We start from the raw sequence: 18,391 nt of genomic DNA, 5'->3' as shown, positions 1-18,391 counted from the left end.
TAGAAACTTGTATTTAATTATGGGAAAATAACTTTTAAAAATAATTACACAAAGGCAATTAACTTGTACACTTTTTACTTTATTCTCCCTTTGACAATTTATCCTGTTTTCCCTGGAAGGCTGTAGGAGCTCCTTGGAGGGATGATTCATGCTTGCTTGCTACTTAACAATTCTTTTGTTATGCTGATGACTGCTGGTGCTCCCAGAATGGTGTGTCGATGTGTTCTCAATGAGAACTAATTGTGAGGAGGAAAAAAAAAGAAACAAATATTTCCCCATCTTTTTGTATTCTCAAAGGCTTTCATGGCTGGGATCTGATGGTTGTTGTGCGTTTTTCCTGGTTCTTTGGCCCTGTTCTGAAGGTCGTTCTTCCTGACGTTTCGCCAGTCTCTGTGGCCAGCATCTTCAGAGGATTGGAGTAGGAACTCAGTTCATGCTCTGTTCCTACTCCAGTCCTCTGAAGATGCTGGCCACAGAGACTGGCGAAGAACAACCTTCAGAACAGGGCCAAAGAACCCGAAAAACCCACAACAACCATCCCCATCTTTTGTTTATGAAAACACAGGTGGGCCATATTTCCATTACGACCCACCATTCTCTCCCTCATTTGCCTATTATTATTCAAGGGACTCCCTCATTTGCCTATTATTATTATTCAAGGGACTCCCTCATTTGCCTATTATTATTCAAGGGAAGGATTACACAGGAGTTGAAAGGAAGCTGGATGACCAGAAAATCAGCCCCAGAACTCATTTAATACAAAGGCCAGGTTCCTCCCAATTTCCAGAAAGGGGGGGTCCCTTTAGTTTGTTACAGCCTGAACACCTTCAACAAAGCTGGTGATGGTGGGCTTAATATGCACTCTGGGCTTAAATGGCACTCTTGTCTGTTAATCAGCTCACCTGGTTAAAAAGCTGATGATTCTAATTTCAAAAAGGTGATGGTGAATCCTCCCTGGGTTTTCATCCAAACTGTGAAGGATACCTGTCTTATCATCTAAATCAGTGGCTCTTAACCTTTGTTACTCGGATGCTTTTGAACTGCAACTCCCAGAAACCCCAGTCAGGACAGCTGGTGGTGAAGGCTTCTGGGAGTTGCAGTCCAAAACTCCTGAGTAACCCAAGGTTAAGAACCAGTAATCTAAATGACCAGGATTATCTCTTTTCTCTTTTGCCCTCTTGAGAGAAAGCCTATTTTGAAACTAAAGCAGCTGGTGCTTCATTTCCAGAAATCGTCCCAGTTGATGACAGCTGCACCAACCCACAAATGCTGTGTTACGGGGTCTCTGTGACCCTTTGGAAAGCTCAGGCTGTGTACATTTTATTTATTTATTTTATTTATATGCCGCCCACTCTACCCAGAGGTCTTGTGGCCTATGGCTCGATTCCTCAGTTGCTTCTAATGAAACAGGCTCAAGTTCTCAACAGATCGTATCAAGGAAAGAGAAGAGAGATGGCTCTGGCCATTTGGATGATAAGACCAGCATCCACAAGGTTGGGCCTCAAACTTCAAAACTTACCCCAAATATACTACTGGAAAGTGAAGAAGCATTTTCCTTCATAACAAACCAAAGTGTATATGCCAACAGAGCCGAAATCCATATACTTCATATATCCATGATAAAGAGGAAGTCTTCACTGAGATGGACCAACACTCTAGTGCTGTTTCTGTCAGAGGAACATACAGTACTTCTGTTCCGCCCTCAATCTGAAGCACAAGAATCATTTCCTTACTGGTATGGACAACCTGCTTCCCCACAACCCCAGTATGACCATCACCACAGAATTTAGGTCAAACTAATACAGTACATCAAATTTCCACAAAATCTTTATTTCATTCCACAGCTTCCAACAGGAAAACAAACCAATTCATATTAATAACGTGTCATCAAGTTGAATTGGATTCATGGGGCCCTTTTTTAAATATAATTTTATTTTAGTTATAAAGTACTCAGAAGTGATTCACCATTTTCTTCTTCTGGGGCCGTGGTGGTACTGTTCACTTGCCCTTCTCTCAACAGGTACAGGGGCAAAATAAAATGCCGAGTCCTGGCTCCACAGCTGTGTGTGTTCCAACCCACTGAGCTAATCAGCCAGCTAAAATTCTCATTATTAATATTGTACAAGTATATAATTTTTGGTAACATGGACATTTTGAGAAATTTTACAGTACATGCATAATTAAATGAAATCTAAAACATATTTTACCACTTTAACAATGTCACACCTTCCATTCATAACTTCATTAGCCTATAAAACTGCATTATTTAAATTTGCATTGTTCGGCATACTTATGAAATTTAAAAATATAAAAGTATTAATATGCTGTATGTTCTATTAAAGAGAGGAATGTTAACTGCTGCAGTGTATGCTACAAGCCAAGCACATTTATAATTGCTTTTGCTTACAAGAGAAGCCAGAAAAAAAAGTAGGGGAGGGGAGGAATAAAATAGAAACCACAAATTATGGATTGAATAACATAGTGTATTACTTGAATATCAACTTGTTTCTATTGTGAATGGCTGGGAATCTGTTGTGGTCAGTAACAAGGATCCCCTTCTTACAGAGCCATGTTATAAATAACAGATTTCCAAGCAGATTAAGGGGTTCTGGGGTATCTCCTTGTAAAAGTGCCACAGGATCCCCGGCACTGTTGATAACTGTTGATGCCACAGGATCCTCGGCACTGGTTCCAGGAAACTAAAAGGTTCTGCCCGAGAGACAAAGCAAAGCAACAATACACACGGACACAAGATACAGAAATAAAACTTGCCAGCTAGAATCCTACTGCTGATTTACTCTTGTGAAAGGGAAACAGAACATGTCTTGGCAGCAAATTGCCACTCATTAATGAAGTACCGGTTGTGTTTCCAGATGTGTGCCCTCTCATTAATGAGCATCTCTCTCTAACTATCCATACATTTATACATACAAATACGTACCTCATCTTTTTCCTCAGAAGGATCCAAAGCAACTTACAATATCGAAATAAACAGTATTGTTTTTTAAAGAAATATTATTACAATATTTAAAAAGAATTAAAACAGATATTGCATTAAAACTAGTGGATAAAAAGTGTAAAATAATTCTAAATACCCCTTAAAAATAACAAAAGAAGAGCAGCCCATTTTTAAAAGTCCTCGTAGTTATCCAGTTATTGAAAACAAGCCAGCAGCCAGCTTGGAGAGAAAAGTTTTTTGCTTGCCAGCCTGAACTCCGGTGGGGGTTCCACAGTTTGGGAGCAGTGAGAGAAGGCCCTCTCCCATGTTCCCGTCAAACACATCTGTAGGGGAGGTGGGACCAAGCGAAAAGCCTCCCCCGTTGATCTTAACACAAGAAGAGGCTCATAATGGGAAATACGGTCTTTGAGATAGTTTGGTCCCGAACCATTTCGGGCTCTAGAGGTCAGAACCAGCGCTTGGAATTGTGCCCAGAACCAGATCAGCAACCAATGGAGCTGATGTAACAGGGGATATAAGTGATCCCTATAAGTGGCCTCAGCTAACAATCTTGCTGCAATCATTTTGGTCAAACTGAAGTTTCCAAACACCTTCCAAAGCCTGCCCACATATAGGGAAATTGCAATAATTGTAACTAAGGGATGTGTCACTGTGGCCAGATCAGATGTCGCCAGGAATGGATGCAACTGGCCCAACAGTTTTAACTCTGCAAAGGTTCTCCAGGGATAGCTTGGCTCAAGAGACAAAACCGGCAACACATGCCAGCTGCAAATTTGTGTTTTCGGGAGGACTGTCACCCCATCCCACACAGGTTGAATCCATATTCCCTGGTTTGCCTCTGAACTGGCCAGAAGCACATTTTTGTCTTCAGCTAACCAACTGGCTGGGACCAATGCATTTACTGTTTTTTTTAATGCATCCTTACACCACAATGAATTAATCACACTTTGGGGAGTTATAGGCATCCTTCAGTCTCGAGAGACTATGGTAACGTGCTCTGAATAGAGGTCTTGGAACAGCATCTAGTGTGGCTGAGAAGGCCAATTTGAGAGTGACCATCCCTTCCACACTGAAGACAAATAGAATCTTGGTGGAATGCCTTCTCCCACCAAGTTCTACCCGTGTCACTCGTGCGAGCCAGGAGGTGAGGCTGAGGAGCCTAACGCTGAGAGAGGCCCGGAAGGAAAAGACAAGAAATCGGGCCTTCTCGGCGGTGGCTCCTTCCTCCGGAGATTCGTGCGGCTCCCTCGCTGGGCATTTTTAAGAAACAACTAAAAACACTGATGTATAGGCAGGCCTTCCCAACAGATAACCCCTGACGATTTTTCTTTCTCTATATCTCTCTTCAACTTCTATCTCTGTTTAGGTGTAATGATTTTAAAATTATATTGCTGTTTTTTATTGTAAGCCGCCTAGAGTGGTCTAATATGACCAGATAGGCGGGATAGAAATAAAATAAATAAATAAATAAATAAATAAATAAATAAATAAATAAATCTGTCCCCTGCCCAGCTCCCTGATTGTGCTGCTTTTGTGACTGCCTCTTGGCCTCGGCCTGCCGGACCAGGGTCTCTTCAACTTGGGAGAGGCTGTGATGCACCACCTGCCTCCAGGCCGAACGCTCAGATGTCAAGGTTTCCCATCTGTTGAGATCCATTCCTAAGGCCTTCAGATCCCGCTTGCAGATGTCCTTGTATCGCAGCTGTGGTCTCTGCTCACTCTTGGAAAGGAGTTGCAGAGACATGGGAATACAGAGGGTGGTGTTAAGCACAGATAGAAAAGCTCACTGCACTCCTGACTGATCTATCAGAATCCCAACACAGATATATTTTTGCTAAACATGGCTTCCTTTTATTCTGGTTTTTTAACAACCGTACAAATTATTTTATAGGAGGTAGTAGTAGTAGTAGTAGTAGTAGTAGTAGTAGTAGTAGTAGTAGTAGTAGTAGTAGTAGTAGCAGTAGTAACAACAACAACATCTTAGAACTGCAGCGATGGAAGGGGCCCTATGGATCTTTGGGTCCAGCCTTTATCAACGAGGCACAAACTTCCCAACATCTGGACTATACCACAGAGCTATCCAGTGGTGCTTATATCACCTGTTCTTCTCGACATGCACGATAAATTGGAGAAATGCAATAACTGTTTCTGGTTCTGCACAGAGTCTTTTGTCACTTTAAACAAAAAAAAATCCTTTAAAATGTGGAGCAATTTGCTGCCAAGACTTAGATAATTTCCCTTATACCAGCAATAGCGTTCTAGCCGTTCACACATACATTTTACTAAGAAGTTTTACATAGAATCAAAACAGATGGACCTACCCACACTAAGCAATAATACTTACGAACAATGCACAAAGGATTTTAGCACTTGAGCAGCTGCACCTTAAATCAGCTTGGGCCAACCTATCACTTCCCTCTCCCAAGCCATGCTGAGGGATATTTCCTGCTTCAGTTCAAACAGTTCCCCCCTTAATTTGTAGCATCAAGTGATAACATGAACTGTTATCTCTGCTTTACCTGCTGTTCTTAGTTCAAACTGTTCTTTAAACTTTCTATAACGTCATGCTTACTAAACTGAGTTTTGCTAGAACCGACAATGGCAAGAAAGCCCAGTTTGACTGCAGAACAAACAGATCCACAAAGAAACCACAGCAGAGAAACGACCTCAGCCACCAGATTTCTCCCTCCCCATCCCTGCTTTCAACGCTGTTCTTAGTTCCATTGCACTTTATGGATCTTAATCTCATCTTTGTCGTGACATTTAAAATACTGAGAAAGCCCTATTTTGCTTCACAAGAAGCAGGTGCTCAAGAAACTCCCCGGAGAAGGAATGGCTTTTTGCAGCCATGGCTCTGGCCTCTGTGGTGAACAGGCGTTCCATGGCGGCGCTTGAAGGAATGCCCGTGTTGTACTTGAGAAAACTCTGCAGAATATGTGGGAAGGAATACAGGGATAAGGAAGACACTTCGCTCCTTGGAATCTTCAGATATGTTGAGATTTCCTCCTCAGCTGTGGACACATTCGACTTCTTTCTCCCGGACTCAATGTCAAAATAGTTATACAAGTCACTGTCACTTTCCTGTTCTTCTTCTAGAGGTTCCTCAATGTTGTCACCGATTGCATCTTGAAGTTCAGCCTTTAACCAGGCCTCCATCTTGGACCTAGGAGAGAGAGAGGACATTGGTTGTTTGGGTTTTTTTGGGCTCTTTGGCCATGTTCTGAAGGTTGTTCTTCCTAATGTTTCACCAGTCTCTGCGGCCGGCATCTTCAGAGGACAGCACTCTGTGCTCTGGAGCAGTGGTCCTCAACCTTGGGCCTCCAGTTGTTCTTGGACTTCAACTCCCAGAAATCCTGGCCAGTAGAACACCTGGAGGCCCAAGGTTGGGGACCACTGCTCTGGAGGACGCTCTGTGCTGTCCACCAGAGAACAGAGTGCTGTCCTCTGAAGCTGCCGGCCACAAAGACTGGCGAAATGTTAGGAAGAACAACCTTCAGAACACAGCCAAATAGCCCGAAAAACCCACAACAACCATCAGATCCCGGCCATGAAAGCCTTCGCAAATACAGAGAGGACATTGTTAACCTTCTAAGCTAGGAGGGAGAAGAGAGGACTCTATGGACTTTTGATTGCTGGAATGTGCTACCCATAGTCTGCAGGGATGATTGCTCTCAACCTTAAGGGAAGAAAGGGTCACCTCATTCTCTGTTGTGTCTTGAAAAATGAACCACTGGATGAAAGGCAGAAACAAAATTCAAAATGACCTTGATAGGATGGAGCACTGGGACAAAAGCAATAGAATGAAATTCAACAGGGATACGTGCAAAGTCCTGCACCTCGGAAAAAGAAACCAATTGCACAGTTACAAGATGGGGGATACCTGGCTCAGCAAAACAACAAGCGAGAAGGATCTTGGAATTGTCGTAGATCACAAGCTAAATATGAGCCCACAGTGTGATGTGGCTACAAAAAAGGCTAATGCTATTTTAGTCTGCATTAATAGAAGGACAGTTTCCAAATCCTGCAAGGTGCTAGTCCCTCTCTATTCTGCACTGGTTAGGCCTCACCTTGAATATTGTGTCCAGTTCTGGACACGACACTTCAAGAAAGATGCTAACAAATTGGAACAAGTTCAGAGGAGGGCAGCAAGGATAATCAGGGGGCTGGAAACAAAGCCTTATGAGGAAAGGCTGAAAGAATTGGGCATGTTTAGCCTTGAGAAAAGAAGACTGAGGGGTGATAGGATAGCACTTTTCAAATATTTGAAAGGCTGTCATACAGAGGAGGGGCAAGATCTGTTCTCGATCATCCCAGAGTGCAGTGAATAATAACAATGGGCTCAAGTTAAAGGAGGCCAGATTTTGGCTCGATATCAGGAAAAACCTCCTGTTAGAGCAGTATGACAGTGGAACCAGTTACCTCGGGTATTGGTGAGTGCTCCAACACTGGAGGCATTCAACAAAAACCTAGATAATCTACTGGCAGATACGCTTTGATTGTCCAAAGTTTTCCCCTTATTTGATTTGTCCAAAGTTTTCCCCTTATTTAAAACTGTTTTTATTCACATTGTTATATTATTGTTGTAAGCCGCCTAGAGTGGTCTTAATCGACTAGATAGGCGGGATATAAATAAAATAAATAAATAAAATAAATATTCCTGCATTGAGCAGGGGGTTGGACTTGATGGCCTTATAGGTCCCTTTCAACTTCACTTTTCTATGATTTCTATGAAATTCTGCCGCATAATTCCACCTGTGTATCAGGATAATGATTTATATAATAATAATAATAATAATAATAATAATAATAATAATAATAATAATAATAATAATAATAATAATAATAATAATAATAATAATAATAATAATAATAATAATAATAATAATAATAATAATAAATTAACTCCAAAATGCGCTGAAAGCTGTACAGCCCACAGCAGGCCACGGTGGCAAAAAACTGGTCCCCAGGGACCTCAAAAACACCAAACCCCATTCCAATTTTACCTGTGCTCAGCTTTCTCCAGCCAGTCCAGTTTGAAGAAAGGGTGTAAGCAGGCAGCCAGAAGGAGGTCCTTGTCCTCCCAAACCGAATCAAATCGCTTCCTGAGGGCACTGCGCAGGCCTCTCAACACAGGGAGGCAGTACGTGTAGGGTTCAGGTTTGTTTTCTAGCCTCTGCAACTTGCGGTCCAGACTATACAGAGTTGGCAAGAGGTACCCCATGAACATACTGTTCTCCCGTTGCAGGATGTCCAGGGCCCGGGCCAACGGCCCCATGATCTCCATGTACTCCTGCAACAGCACACGCTCTGCTTCAGCAATCCGATCTAAAGAACAGTGCTCCATGACATCATCTACTTTTTCTGGCACTGTAGTGAGGAACTCATTGAGTTGTTTCAAGGCGTCGAAGGTGGAGTTCCACCGGGTTTTGTCTGGAACTTTCAGATACGTGCCACACTGCTCATGGATGTACTCTGCAAACTGGACGGACTGGTTCTGCCTGGACCACAGCTGGCTACACTTGTCCATCAAGGAGAGGAAGTGTTTCCGGAAAGCACCAAGAGGACTATTTCGGGAGGAGTCAGAAATCATGGCCTGTATATCTTGTGTGGCCACCAGGTTGAGGGTGTGGCTAGCACACCTTCGGTGTGGTGGCAAGCAGAGAGATCCATCCAATTCTGCCACTTCTTTCTGCTGCTCACTGCCTCTGTCCAGAATCTCAGAAACACATACAAACTCTACCTTTGCCTCCCGTCCGTCCTCACCACAACTTACATCTACACTATCCACGGCTTCTTTGGCAATGAAATGCTTGCCGTTGTCAGCGGTAATACACATGACTTTATTGTGAATCCCGTACTCTGCATACACATTGTGCAGTGCTTTCACAAGAGTACAGTAGTTGGGGGGCCCCTCCAGCTGCCTGCAAGCCAAGGCCCCAAATTCCCGCTTCAGAGTTGCTGGGTTGATCCAGTGGGCTGTGACCCACAGGGAAGTCACCTCCCCACTGGCCCAGCAATCTGCAGTGGTGGCAACGTACGGCACCACAGCCATCTGGTTTGCGAGAGCTTCTCGCACGCTCGCTGCTCTCCTCTCTATCCTGTCTCTCAGAGTCTTGGCACACATAATGGTGAGATATCTGGGAATCCCGAGCCCCACTAGTGCTCTGAAGGTGGGCTTCTCCACCGTCTGGAGAGGCACTGTCTCCTCTACAATGTAATCCATCAGTCTGCTGTCCAGAAGGCTCTGGGTGATTATCTCCCCTCCCGTTCTCCAAGGCTCAAGGATGGGTTGCTTCTTAGCCATTTTTGCAGCAGGAGAACCATCCTCACTCTGAAGATTTTGCCTCGGACGGCCACGTCTCCTGCCGCTTCCTCCTACTATTTCGAGAATGGTTCTGAGCTGCTCAGGATGTGCCTTCTTAGGAGGAAAGAAAAACAAGCCTCGGTCAAATCTGAAAAGGCGCTCCGCATTTGAAACAACGGTGAATGATTGTGCCCAATTGTCTAGGAATGGGGTTTTACGAATTTAAGGATTCCCAGCCCCATGATGATCTGGCAAGAAACCTCCCAAGGCCATTCAAAAAGGTGTAGGAGAAAATGAGTTCTGATGGACGCTGGCTTTGCAAATCCCAGGGAAACCTTGTAAATCCCACAGTACAGTGGGGCACTCATCTAACTGTTTAAAGAAGGGCATGGGAATGGCATAGAGATAAGAAAGCTGTTCCATTTCCCACCCGTTTGAGGCTCCCGTGTCCTGCCAAATTATGGGACTCGGAATCCTTGGATTCCAAAAATCCCATCTCTGTGATTATTACCGTATTTTCCGTGTATAAGATGCCCCCATGTATAAGACGCCCCTCACTTTTCTAACCCCAAATTAAGGAATCTAAGTGGGGCTTAGCAAGTGTAGGTGAGAAGGGATCAAAGCCGTGCAGAATCACTTTGATCCCCGCTTTCCCCTCCACTTATATTTGTTCTCTCCCCAGCTTACTTCCGTGTATAAGACAACCCTCAATTTTTAGACTAAAGATTTTGGACAAAAGTATAGTTGTATACATGGAAAAATACGGTACTTTACACCCATATTTTTGCCTGTTCTTGTGACACCACAGGAAAGACAACCTGGCACCCCACTGATGGGACTAACGCTCACCTTCAAATGTTGCTTCACGTTGGATGCAGTGCTAATTGCAGAGCCCACGTACTTGATCACTGGGAGACAGTAATTGCATTGCACCACCACATTTTTCCCCTTCTGGCTCACAAATGTGAAGGCTTCCTCAAAGCCAAACCACGGGACTGGTGGTGGCCGCACAGTTGCCGAGGTGGATGGCTGCAACTCGATCATCCTCTCCTCGTGATGCGGATGCAGCCCCATCTCGATCTGGCTGGTCCCTGCTTCAGTGGCATGAGAGCAGTGAGGAGAGAAAAGATAGTTAATTAACCCCTCCTTACAAATTGTAAACAGACCCACAAAGTAATCAAGAATTAAAGTGAACACATACTGACTTAAGTGTTCTATAACAATGGATCCACACATAAGAAAGGAACTAATAAGAAAGGATCGGACAAAGGTTTCTCTAGCTTCTTGATGTTAGTCACTGACCCACTTGCCACATCTCAGCTTTAGTTGCCAAATAACCATTTGACTCTTGAATTTGATCCCAACATGCTGACAAATCCAAGACCTACAAGCCAAACCTGAAATCCAGTAACGTCTTGCAATTACAGTGGTTTCTTGTTGTATTTTAAATCCCCTTTTGGGTGAAGTAGCCTATGCTTGCCACTACGTCTACACTGAATACCTGATGGGAAAGAAACTGTTTTGCCGTGAGAACCATCCATTACTCAATGTTCACTCTTCCGGTCCTCTTTTACCCTCTAAACCATCACCCTCTTAGGTAGTTCAGGCTGACACGAGTTTGCGGCCCTAGAACACCCAGTGAGTTTCATAACTCACTGTATGTTTTTATTGTTATTATGAGCCGCCGAATTGGGACCAATTTATAGTGACCCTAATAACGTTCTCGAGGTAAGTGAGATATTTAAGGAGTGGTTTTACCACTTTCATTCTCATAGTCAGTTTTCATGGCCACAGGGGAGGGGATCCATACCCTGAGTCCTAATCTATAACTCTGTCCACTCCAATACATTGGAAACCCAATGTGAGCGGACTCATAGTGGAAGTGTAATTGTGCAAGAATTTCTCAACTTCAATGAGTTCTCTGCTGCACAACTGGTCGAAAACTGAGGTGCACGACTAATCAAGTGAAGAAAAACCCATGGGCTGCTTGCAGGACTGCCCTGGTATGCGCTGGTTTCCTCAACAGGATTCAATCCACTGTCATTTCATTTTTTTTAAAAAAATGTTCACTTCTTGTACATTTTTTACCTGTACCTGAGTGTCTCCCTATTGTCATCTGTTTTTGCTTGCATTTAATTCTGAGCTTACTTGGATCCCAGTACTGAGAGAAAGGTAGGATATGAACCAAAAAAAGCCCCACAATAAAATAATAAGCAAATTAATAAGATAATATTAATCCTTACTAAATACTTAAAAGTAACAAACAGTCCTTTCCTTCCCGAGAACACTGGCCCTTCCTTGAAAGCAGGCGGTTAGAATCAAGCACAGCAAAAATACTGTATCTAAAAGCTGTGAGATTTCCATTCATTATGCAGGATGTGCTGGATACCTCAAAATGGAGCAGCCAAAAGAGACTTAGAACTAAAAAAAAAAACAACCCACAGTAATCCCTTGACACACGGTGCAAAACATTTCTAAAAAATGGATATTAGGCAAAATCCAAACGGAGAAAAAACCCAAAGAGATTATATTTTAATGTGAGCTTTCATAGACAACGTCCACTTCATCAGACATTAAGAGACAGAATGAAATGTAGACGAACTATCAGTTTGGCATTCTAAATGTTCATTGGTTGCATGCAGTAATTAGGCTTCTGTTTGTTTTAGGGTCCTATTGTAAAAATACTACAGGAAGACAGAAAAGAAGATACCCCGTCTGAGCAGAGATGAAAAGTCAGGGTGGGAGAAGAGACAGAGAGGTGGGGGATTTAAAGATGAAGTTAATCTCAAGAGGGGAAAGAAAGAATGAAAGACTTTAGCAGAGGAATCAGGTGTGTACTGAGTGGGAGATCAGCCAGGAAAGTGGGGCAGAGAAGCCTGAGCTGTTGCTGGGACTGGAAGATCCCTTGACGAGGTGCCGGAAGCTGCCATGCTGGGCCAGGTGAATGGCTGATTCAGCCCGAAGAGGCAGGGGAGGGGAGCGGTGAGAAACAGAAACAGTCGGGCTAGAAAGAGAGATACAAAGAGTGACTTTGGCAAAAGTTCAGGGAGTTTGAGGCAGGAACAGCGGAGATAAAAAGAAAGGAGGAGCACGGTTGTTGTGGGTTTTTCGGGTTCTTTGGCCGTGTTCTGAAGGTTGTTCTTCCTAATGTGTTATTACACCCACAAAAACACACACTAATCACCCCTCTACAGAAAATGACAAAAGCCTATCCCACAGCCATAAATACTGCACTCCCAAAGCCAACTACACCAGAGCACAGAGTGCTGTCCTCTGAAGATGCTGGCCACAGAGACTGGCAAAATGTTAGGAAGAACAACCTTCAGAACACGGCCAAAGAACCCGAAAAACCCACAACAACCATTAGATCCCGGCTGTGAAAGCCTTCGCAAATATAAAAGAAGGAGCAGTTGCCACCAGATTGGGAGTATGGATGGATGGAGGATCCCTGGACTAGGGCTTGAGGGAGGTTAAGAGTGCCCAAGGAAGAAGGAGAAGAGAGATTCCCTCCCCCAGACCCTCATATTGGGGAGAGGCTGAGGCAAGGGAGTGGAGAAGGAGGCTGAGAGAAGAAAAGGAGAAAGCAGAGAGGGAAAGGAAAGAAAGATAAACAAGATGAGGAGGAAGGATTACAGGGAGGACCCTGGAAGGACCCTACACCAGAAGGATGGCCCATGTGGAATGAATGGCCGGGATGATGAGAGACCATGCCCTTGTTGGAAGGTGTGACGGGACAGACGATAGCTGACAACATCTTTGCAGACTGGCTGGGTCTGTGGAACACCTGAGAAAGAAATCCGCTCCTAGGTGATGATTGGAAACCCCTTCAAGACCCGTTGTAGGATGGAGAAAAGCATTGGAACCGCATTATGGACACTTGTTTCTTGTTAAATACTCCAATACTGTAAATATTTCACCTGTTTCGAAACAACAAAAATCTCCTGATTTCTTCGAAGCAAGTAGGGAGCTCCAAATCGAACCCTCACAACTGGTTCATGCCCATTTCTATTAAGGAACCAACTCCATGCTCCATGCCAAGATAGAAAAGGGAGGACTCACCTCTAGTCTTCATGTCTTCTCCTCACTTCCCAAGGTTCCTTTTGTCGTCTCTCCCTCCCTCAGGGTCCACCAACCTTATTGTCCCTTCCGTGCTCCCTGAATAATAAACACAGCACAAGCTGGAGCAAAGAAACCATGTGATAGTTCCCCCAACCTGCAACAAGGAGAGACCTCTTACTGGGAAGCTTTCGAAGATTTTGCTAATGGCATCATTCCGACCTCGCCATCACAAAAAAAGAGAACAAATCACCAAGTAATGTGTTACTGTATCTTCATGAGAAGATATAGAGAGCAAACAGCAAATCACCTTAACCCACCTTGACCCCTCAAGGAGTTCTGGATCACAAAACATGATGATGCCAGAGATCCAGGGTGCCCTGGGGCCACAAGGGCTGCTGTTCACTGTATCTATTCTGGAGAGGATCAAGTTCAAGGAAGTCGGAACAGCAAGAAAATTCCCCCATTGCCAATGACTTTTTTAGGCACACTCTGCCAGATTCTTGCTGCCCATCCACACTTGGCAAAGAGAAATCAGAAATTTTCGCAGTGCATTGCCATTCCATTTATTAAGTAGGACTGATGGTGTCCATGGTCCATCATGTGAGTAGACACAGGCCCCAGAACACAACTAAGCAACAGGATTCTAGCTATCAAATAAATGCAAAGAGAATTTTAGTCTATTAAAAAAAAAACAAGCCCTCTACTTTTTGAGGCAAAAATCTTTATTTTCAGAGAGGCTTTTGCCCACGGATTGGCTGCCCAGGAAAGCGCTTTGATGAAAAGCGCTGGACCTTTTCACCATTCTTTTAAAGCGATTTAAAATCTTTTTCCATTTAAAAAAAAATCAAATGGTTGTTTTCATATAACACGTTTCACTGCTCTTGAACGCAGTAATTCTGATTTAATGGATTCTCAAGTCAAATTTATCCTTTAAATATTTTGTATACCACCTTGAATCCTTTTTTTATATAAATATAAAATGACTCGATCAATGAATGAATGGGAAACTAGTAGGACTAAAGCCAGTGAGGCTTACTCCAGAGTAAGTAGGAAGAGGTCAGGCTGTAAACCCGATCCGCTTTTTTTACCCAACCCCCTAGATTCGCTTTACCTCCAAAGCCTGCGGAAGCATCAACCAAATCCGCCCATACCGAATCAAATAAAAGGGCTTAAATACCTCTTGCTCCGATTCAAGCGTGGCGAATTTCACCGAGAATCATCCACAAGGCCCCGAACGAGTAGCGGCCCCTCAAGACTCCGCCTCCGCCGGCTTTGTTGAATAATTAAGCACGGAGTGAATGAATCAGGAGGCGGAGCAAAAGAAAATTCGACACGGCGGCCAATCAGCAGCTCCTCGAACGTTCTGCTATTAACATACAGAGCCAGCCAGCCTCGTTCCTCCTGAGGGTCTCTCCCGATCCTAGGGGTTAAGAAGCAATAGTGCACCCTCCCATTTCCGGTCGCCAGTGAAACTGCCTGCAATGGGTGTGGTCTGGATTCCCCTGAGACCCCCGGGTGGGGCCGCTGCGTTGGGATGATGGGGGGGGGGAGAGAGGATGAGGTGAAAGTCCCAAGAGCGGAAGTAAATCCAGCGCCTTGTAATTTCTTGGCTGCTGCAAAGCTTCATGTACTTCGTGAGGGCTTTTCTTCTTTTTGTCTGAGACTTTCACAGTGCAATCATCCTATGCCTCTTTTAGAGCATCAGAAAGTAGCAGCGTTAGACTAGGGATCAGAAGTGTGCAGAATTGTGGTTTTGGGCTGCCTAGGGAATTCTGGGATTTGTAGTCCAAAAGCATACATCTGGACAGCTCTGCTTGGGGGTGTGGCATCCAGCATATCCCAAGGCAGCATCGCTACTGGTTTTTATTTGAGATAAGGACTCTGAAGAAGTCCTGCTGTATTTCATTGGGGCTTACTCCCAGGTAGTTCTAGGAACATCTCTTAAAATTTTGCTTAGTCTTTGGTTTTTTTTAATTATTGATATCCCATTTGGAAAATTTGTCTCTCCTTTGTTGCCATTTTTTTTTGCATTAGCTATGTTATATGTAGTTATTACTGGTTTCCTTTTCTTTTCTTTGATGTAGTGTAGTGTAGTCCTGGAACAAGCTGGAATTTATAGCATGTATATATTACTGAAATAGCGACATCTACATTGGCTCAGGCATGTCATGAGAATGGCTGACGGTCGGATTCCAAAAGATCTCCTGTATGGAGAGTTAGTGCAGGGAAATCACCCCAGAGGGAGACCACAGCTGCGATACAAGGACATCTGCAAGCGGGATCTGAAGGCCTTAGGAATGGACCTCAACAGATGGGAAACCTTGACATCTGAGCGTTCAGCCTGGAGGCAGGCATTGCATCACGGCCTCTCCCAATTTGAAGAGACCCTTGTCCAGCAGGCCGAGGCAAAGAGGAAGTCCTGAAACCAGCAAAACCAGGGAGCTGGACAGGGGACAGATTGTATTTGTCTTCAGTGTGGAAGGGATTGTCACTCTCAAATTGACCTTCTCAGCCACATTAGACGCTGTTCCAAGTCCTCTGTTCAGAGCACATTACCCTAGTCTCTCGAGACTGAAGGATGCTTATCTCTTTGATGTTTTAATTGATGGTTATTGAATTTTACCTTACATTTATGTTGCAGTACTCTAAGCATCACCAGAAACTGGTGGGGGGTGGCATCTGGTTGTGGAACAGATGTGATAAATGAGGTAGACGTTTGTGGGATGTTGGCAGGTGGAACTCTTCTCTTTACACAGAAGTAAACAGATGTGCCTCAGCTGGACCTTGCAGATCACTTACCTCACTTCTGTGTGCCTTGCAGGTAGTAGAATCTTTATCTGCAGGTAGGATCCAAAGACTTTTAACAGCTGTTTGCCTTGCTGAAGGTTAAGAAGCCCAGCTCCGCTCATCCCGTAGATGACCATCTTTCAGATCTGCTTTGACTTGGATTCCTGCACTGTGCAGTGGGGTTGGACACCATGGCTTTATAGGTCCCTTCCCACTCCATTATTGTATGATTCTATGGGAAACCACCTGGGAAACTCAGATGCACTTTCTGGTCTTTTAATCAGACTTGCCTGTTTTTATCTTGTCCGTGATGCTTACCTGTAAAGTGTGTTCCAAAATCAATAAACAGGTGCATTGTTGATAAATGCTCTTTTAAGAAGCTGGTCAACTACTAACCATAACACCACCAGACCTACAAAACTGGCAATATTAGGAACACCATACACATTGTGTTGATAATTATGCGCTCTACGTGGGGCTGCCTTTGAGGCTGCTGCGGAAACTACAGGTGGTGCAGAATGTGGCGGCCAGACTTCTCAGTGGAGTGAAAAAATTCCAACACATTTCACCCACTCTGGCCGCACTGCATTGGCTGCCCATTCGATTCCGCATCGACTTCGAAGTGTTGATGCTCACGTATAAAACCCTAAACGGTTTAGGGCCTCGATATTTGGCGGAACGCCTTCTACCACCAAGATCTACCCGTGTCACTCGCGCGAGCCAGGAGGTGAGGCTGAGGAGCCTAACGCCAAGGGAGGTCCAGAAGAAAAAGACAAGAAATCGGGCCTTCTCGGCGGTGGCTCCTCGCCTCTGGAACAACCTTCCCCCTGATATTCGCGCGGCCCCCTCGCTGGGTATTTTCAAAAAGCAATTAAAAACATTGATGTTTCGGCAGGCCTTCCCCCCCCCCCCAGTTAATTCCTGACTCCTCTTTCCTTCTCTTTCCTACTGTTTTATCCAATTGACAAAAGTTTTCCTTTTGTAAATTGGTTTTTACTATTGTTGTTTCTTTTGTTGTGAGCCGCCTAGAGTGGTCAATCGACTAGATAGGCGGGATATAAATAAAATAAAATAAAATAAAATAAAGTAAAATAAAATAAAATAAAATAAAATAAAATAAATAAATAAATAAATAAAAAAAATTAACATATACAGTACTTCCATTTTTGGTTACAACTTGTATCTGTTATTTACCAGTCAATGTTTTTATAATCTTGATTGACTGTGCCTGGTGGTTTTTAACAATAACACCAACAGTAACAATCACAATAATAACCTTAGAACTGCAGAGCTGGAAGGGACTTTATGGATCATTTATGTTAAGCAACTAATTTCAGGAGTCTGTTGTCATTCAAAATGGTTCTTTTCAAATTCCACTTGGTGGTGGTTGGGAGCGGAAGCATGAGTTACAAGAGATGATGATGAAACTGGCTTAGTCCTTGTTGTCTTAATATTGCTGACAATAGTTCCTTTTTAATGGGGATTTTTGTTTCAGCCATTGCTCTTTTTTGTTCCTTCTTTGTAAAGAGAAAATGTGACATTTGTAAGAAAATAAGCAGTTTCCTTTTAATTCCCTCCCATTTGATGACTGAGCAAATTAAGGTTAAGGTAATTAAGGTTGATAATTTTTTTATTTTTATTTTTTGCCTTGTTTTTAGTTAACATGTTATTCAGAATAGGATGTATGGTGATGATTAAATGAAAAAAAACCAGAAGAAATGAATTTGTTCCTTGTGCAATTAACAAGACTACTGGGTCTAATTGTGAGGGCACATTTCTTCACTGCCTACAATAATTGTCACTTCCATCATTTTCATGCAATGTTCTTTATACAGTAGAAAATAATTAAATCCCAAGGAGCTTAAAGTATATAGTAGCAAGATCGAAGGGAGGTAGAGTGAAGGATTAACATGGGGGGGGATATGCCCCTTTTTAGCTATAGCTAGAAGCTGAATTATGCCAGGGAAAGAAACTGCATAGCTGCATATCTCCCCAACTGCCAGCCAACAACATAAAAAGCAACTTAAAACCAACAGCTACATGCAGTGCTTCCCTTGGCATAATTGTAAAACATTCACTGGCCTTGTTTTCAGAAAGGTTTAATAAAGGCACCTTTACAGAATTAGAAATTGTTTTATTGCAGTTTTCCCCCAGGGATTTTCTTTCTGTAAAATCTTTTCCTGCAACGTCACCCCTCAACATCCTGTGTCTCTTGGCAGCATCCTGAAGTCTCTATGATCCTTGACCATAGACTCCGTACAAGTAGCAGATCTTCTGCTGTT

General features: G+C 43.5%; 1 protein-coding gene across 4 annotated transcripts; it reads right to left on the bottom strand.

Moving 5' to 3' along the window:
• Window positions 1-1,809: 1,809 nt before the first annotated feature.
• Window positions 1,810-16,812, bottom strand: LOC110070425 (uncharacterized). Of its 4 annotated transcripts, none has more exons than XM_072988705.2 (5): window positions 14,500-16,812; window positions 13,323-13,418; window positions 10,113-10,357; window positions 7,963-9,377; window positions 1,810-6,122 (listed from the first exon to the last, which is right to left on the bottom strand). In XM_072988705.2, exons 2-5 carry the CDS (start codon window positions 13,333-13,335, stop codon window positions 5,723-5,725), a joined length of 2,073 nt encoding a protein of 690 aa, XP_072844806.2. In that variant the 5' UTR covers window positions 13,336-13,418; window positions 14,500-16,812; the 3' UTR covers window positions 1,810-5,722. The 4 variants fall into 4 exon arrangements, with proteins under 4 accessions (XP_072844806.2, XP_078244667.1, XP_078244666.1 ...); XM_078388541.1 differs by having other exon boundaries at window positions 7,963-9,374; XM_078388540.1 differs by having other exon boundaries at window positions 13,323-13,476; window positions 14,500-14,792.
• Window positions 16,813-18,391: the final 1,579 nt, after the last annotated feature.

The sequence above is a fragment of the Pogona vitticeps genome, chromosome 2 (assembly GCF_051106095.1).
Source record: "Pogona vitticeps strain Pit_001003342236 chromosome 2, PviZW2.1, whole genome shotgun sequence".
NCBI lineage: Eukaryota > Metazoa > Chordata > Lepidosauria > Squamata > Agamidae > Pogona > Pogona vitticeps.
The sequence above is the reverse complement of the archived record's forward strand: the minus strand, read 5'-3'. Positions and strand labels throughout refer to the sequence as shown.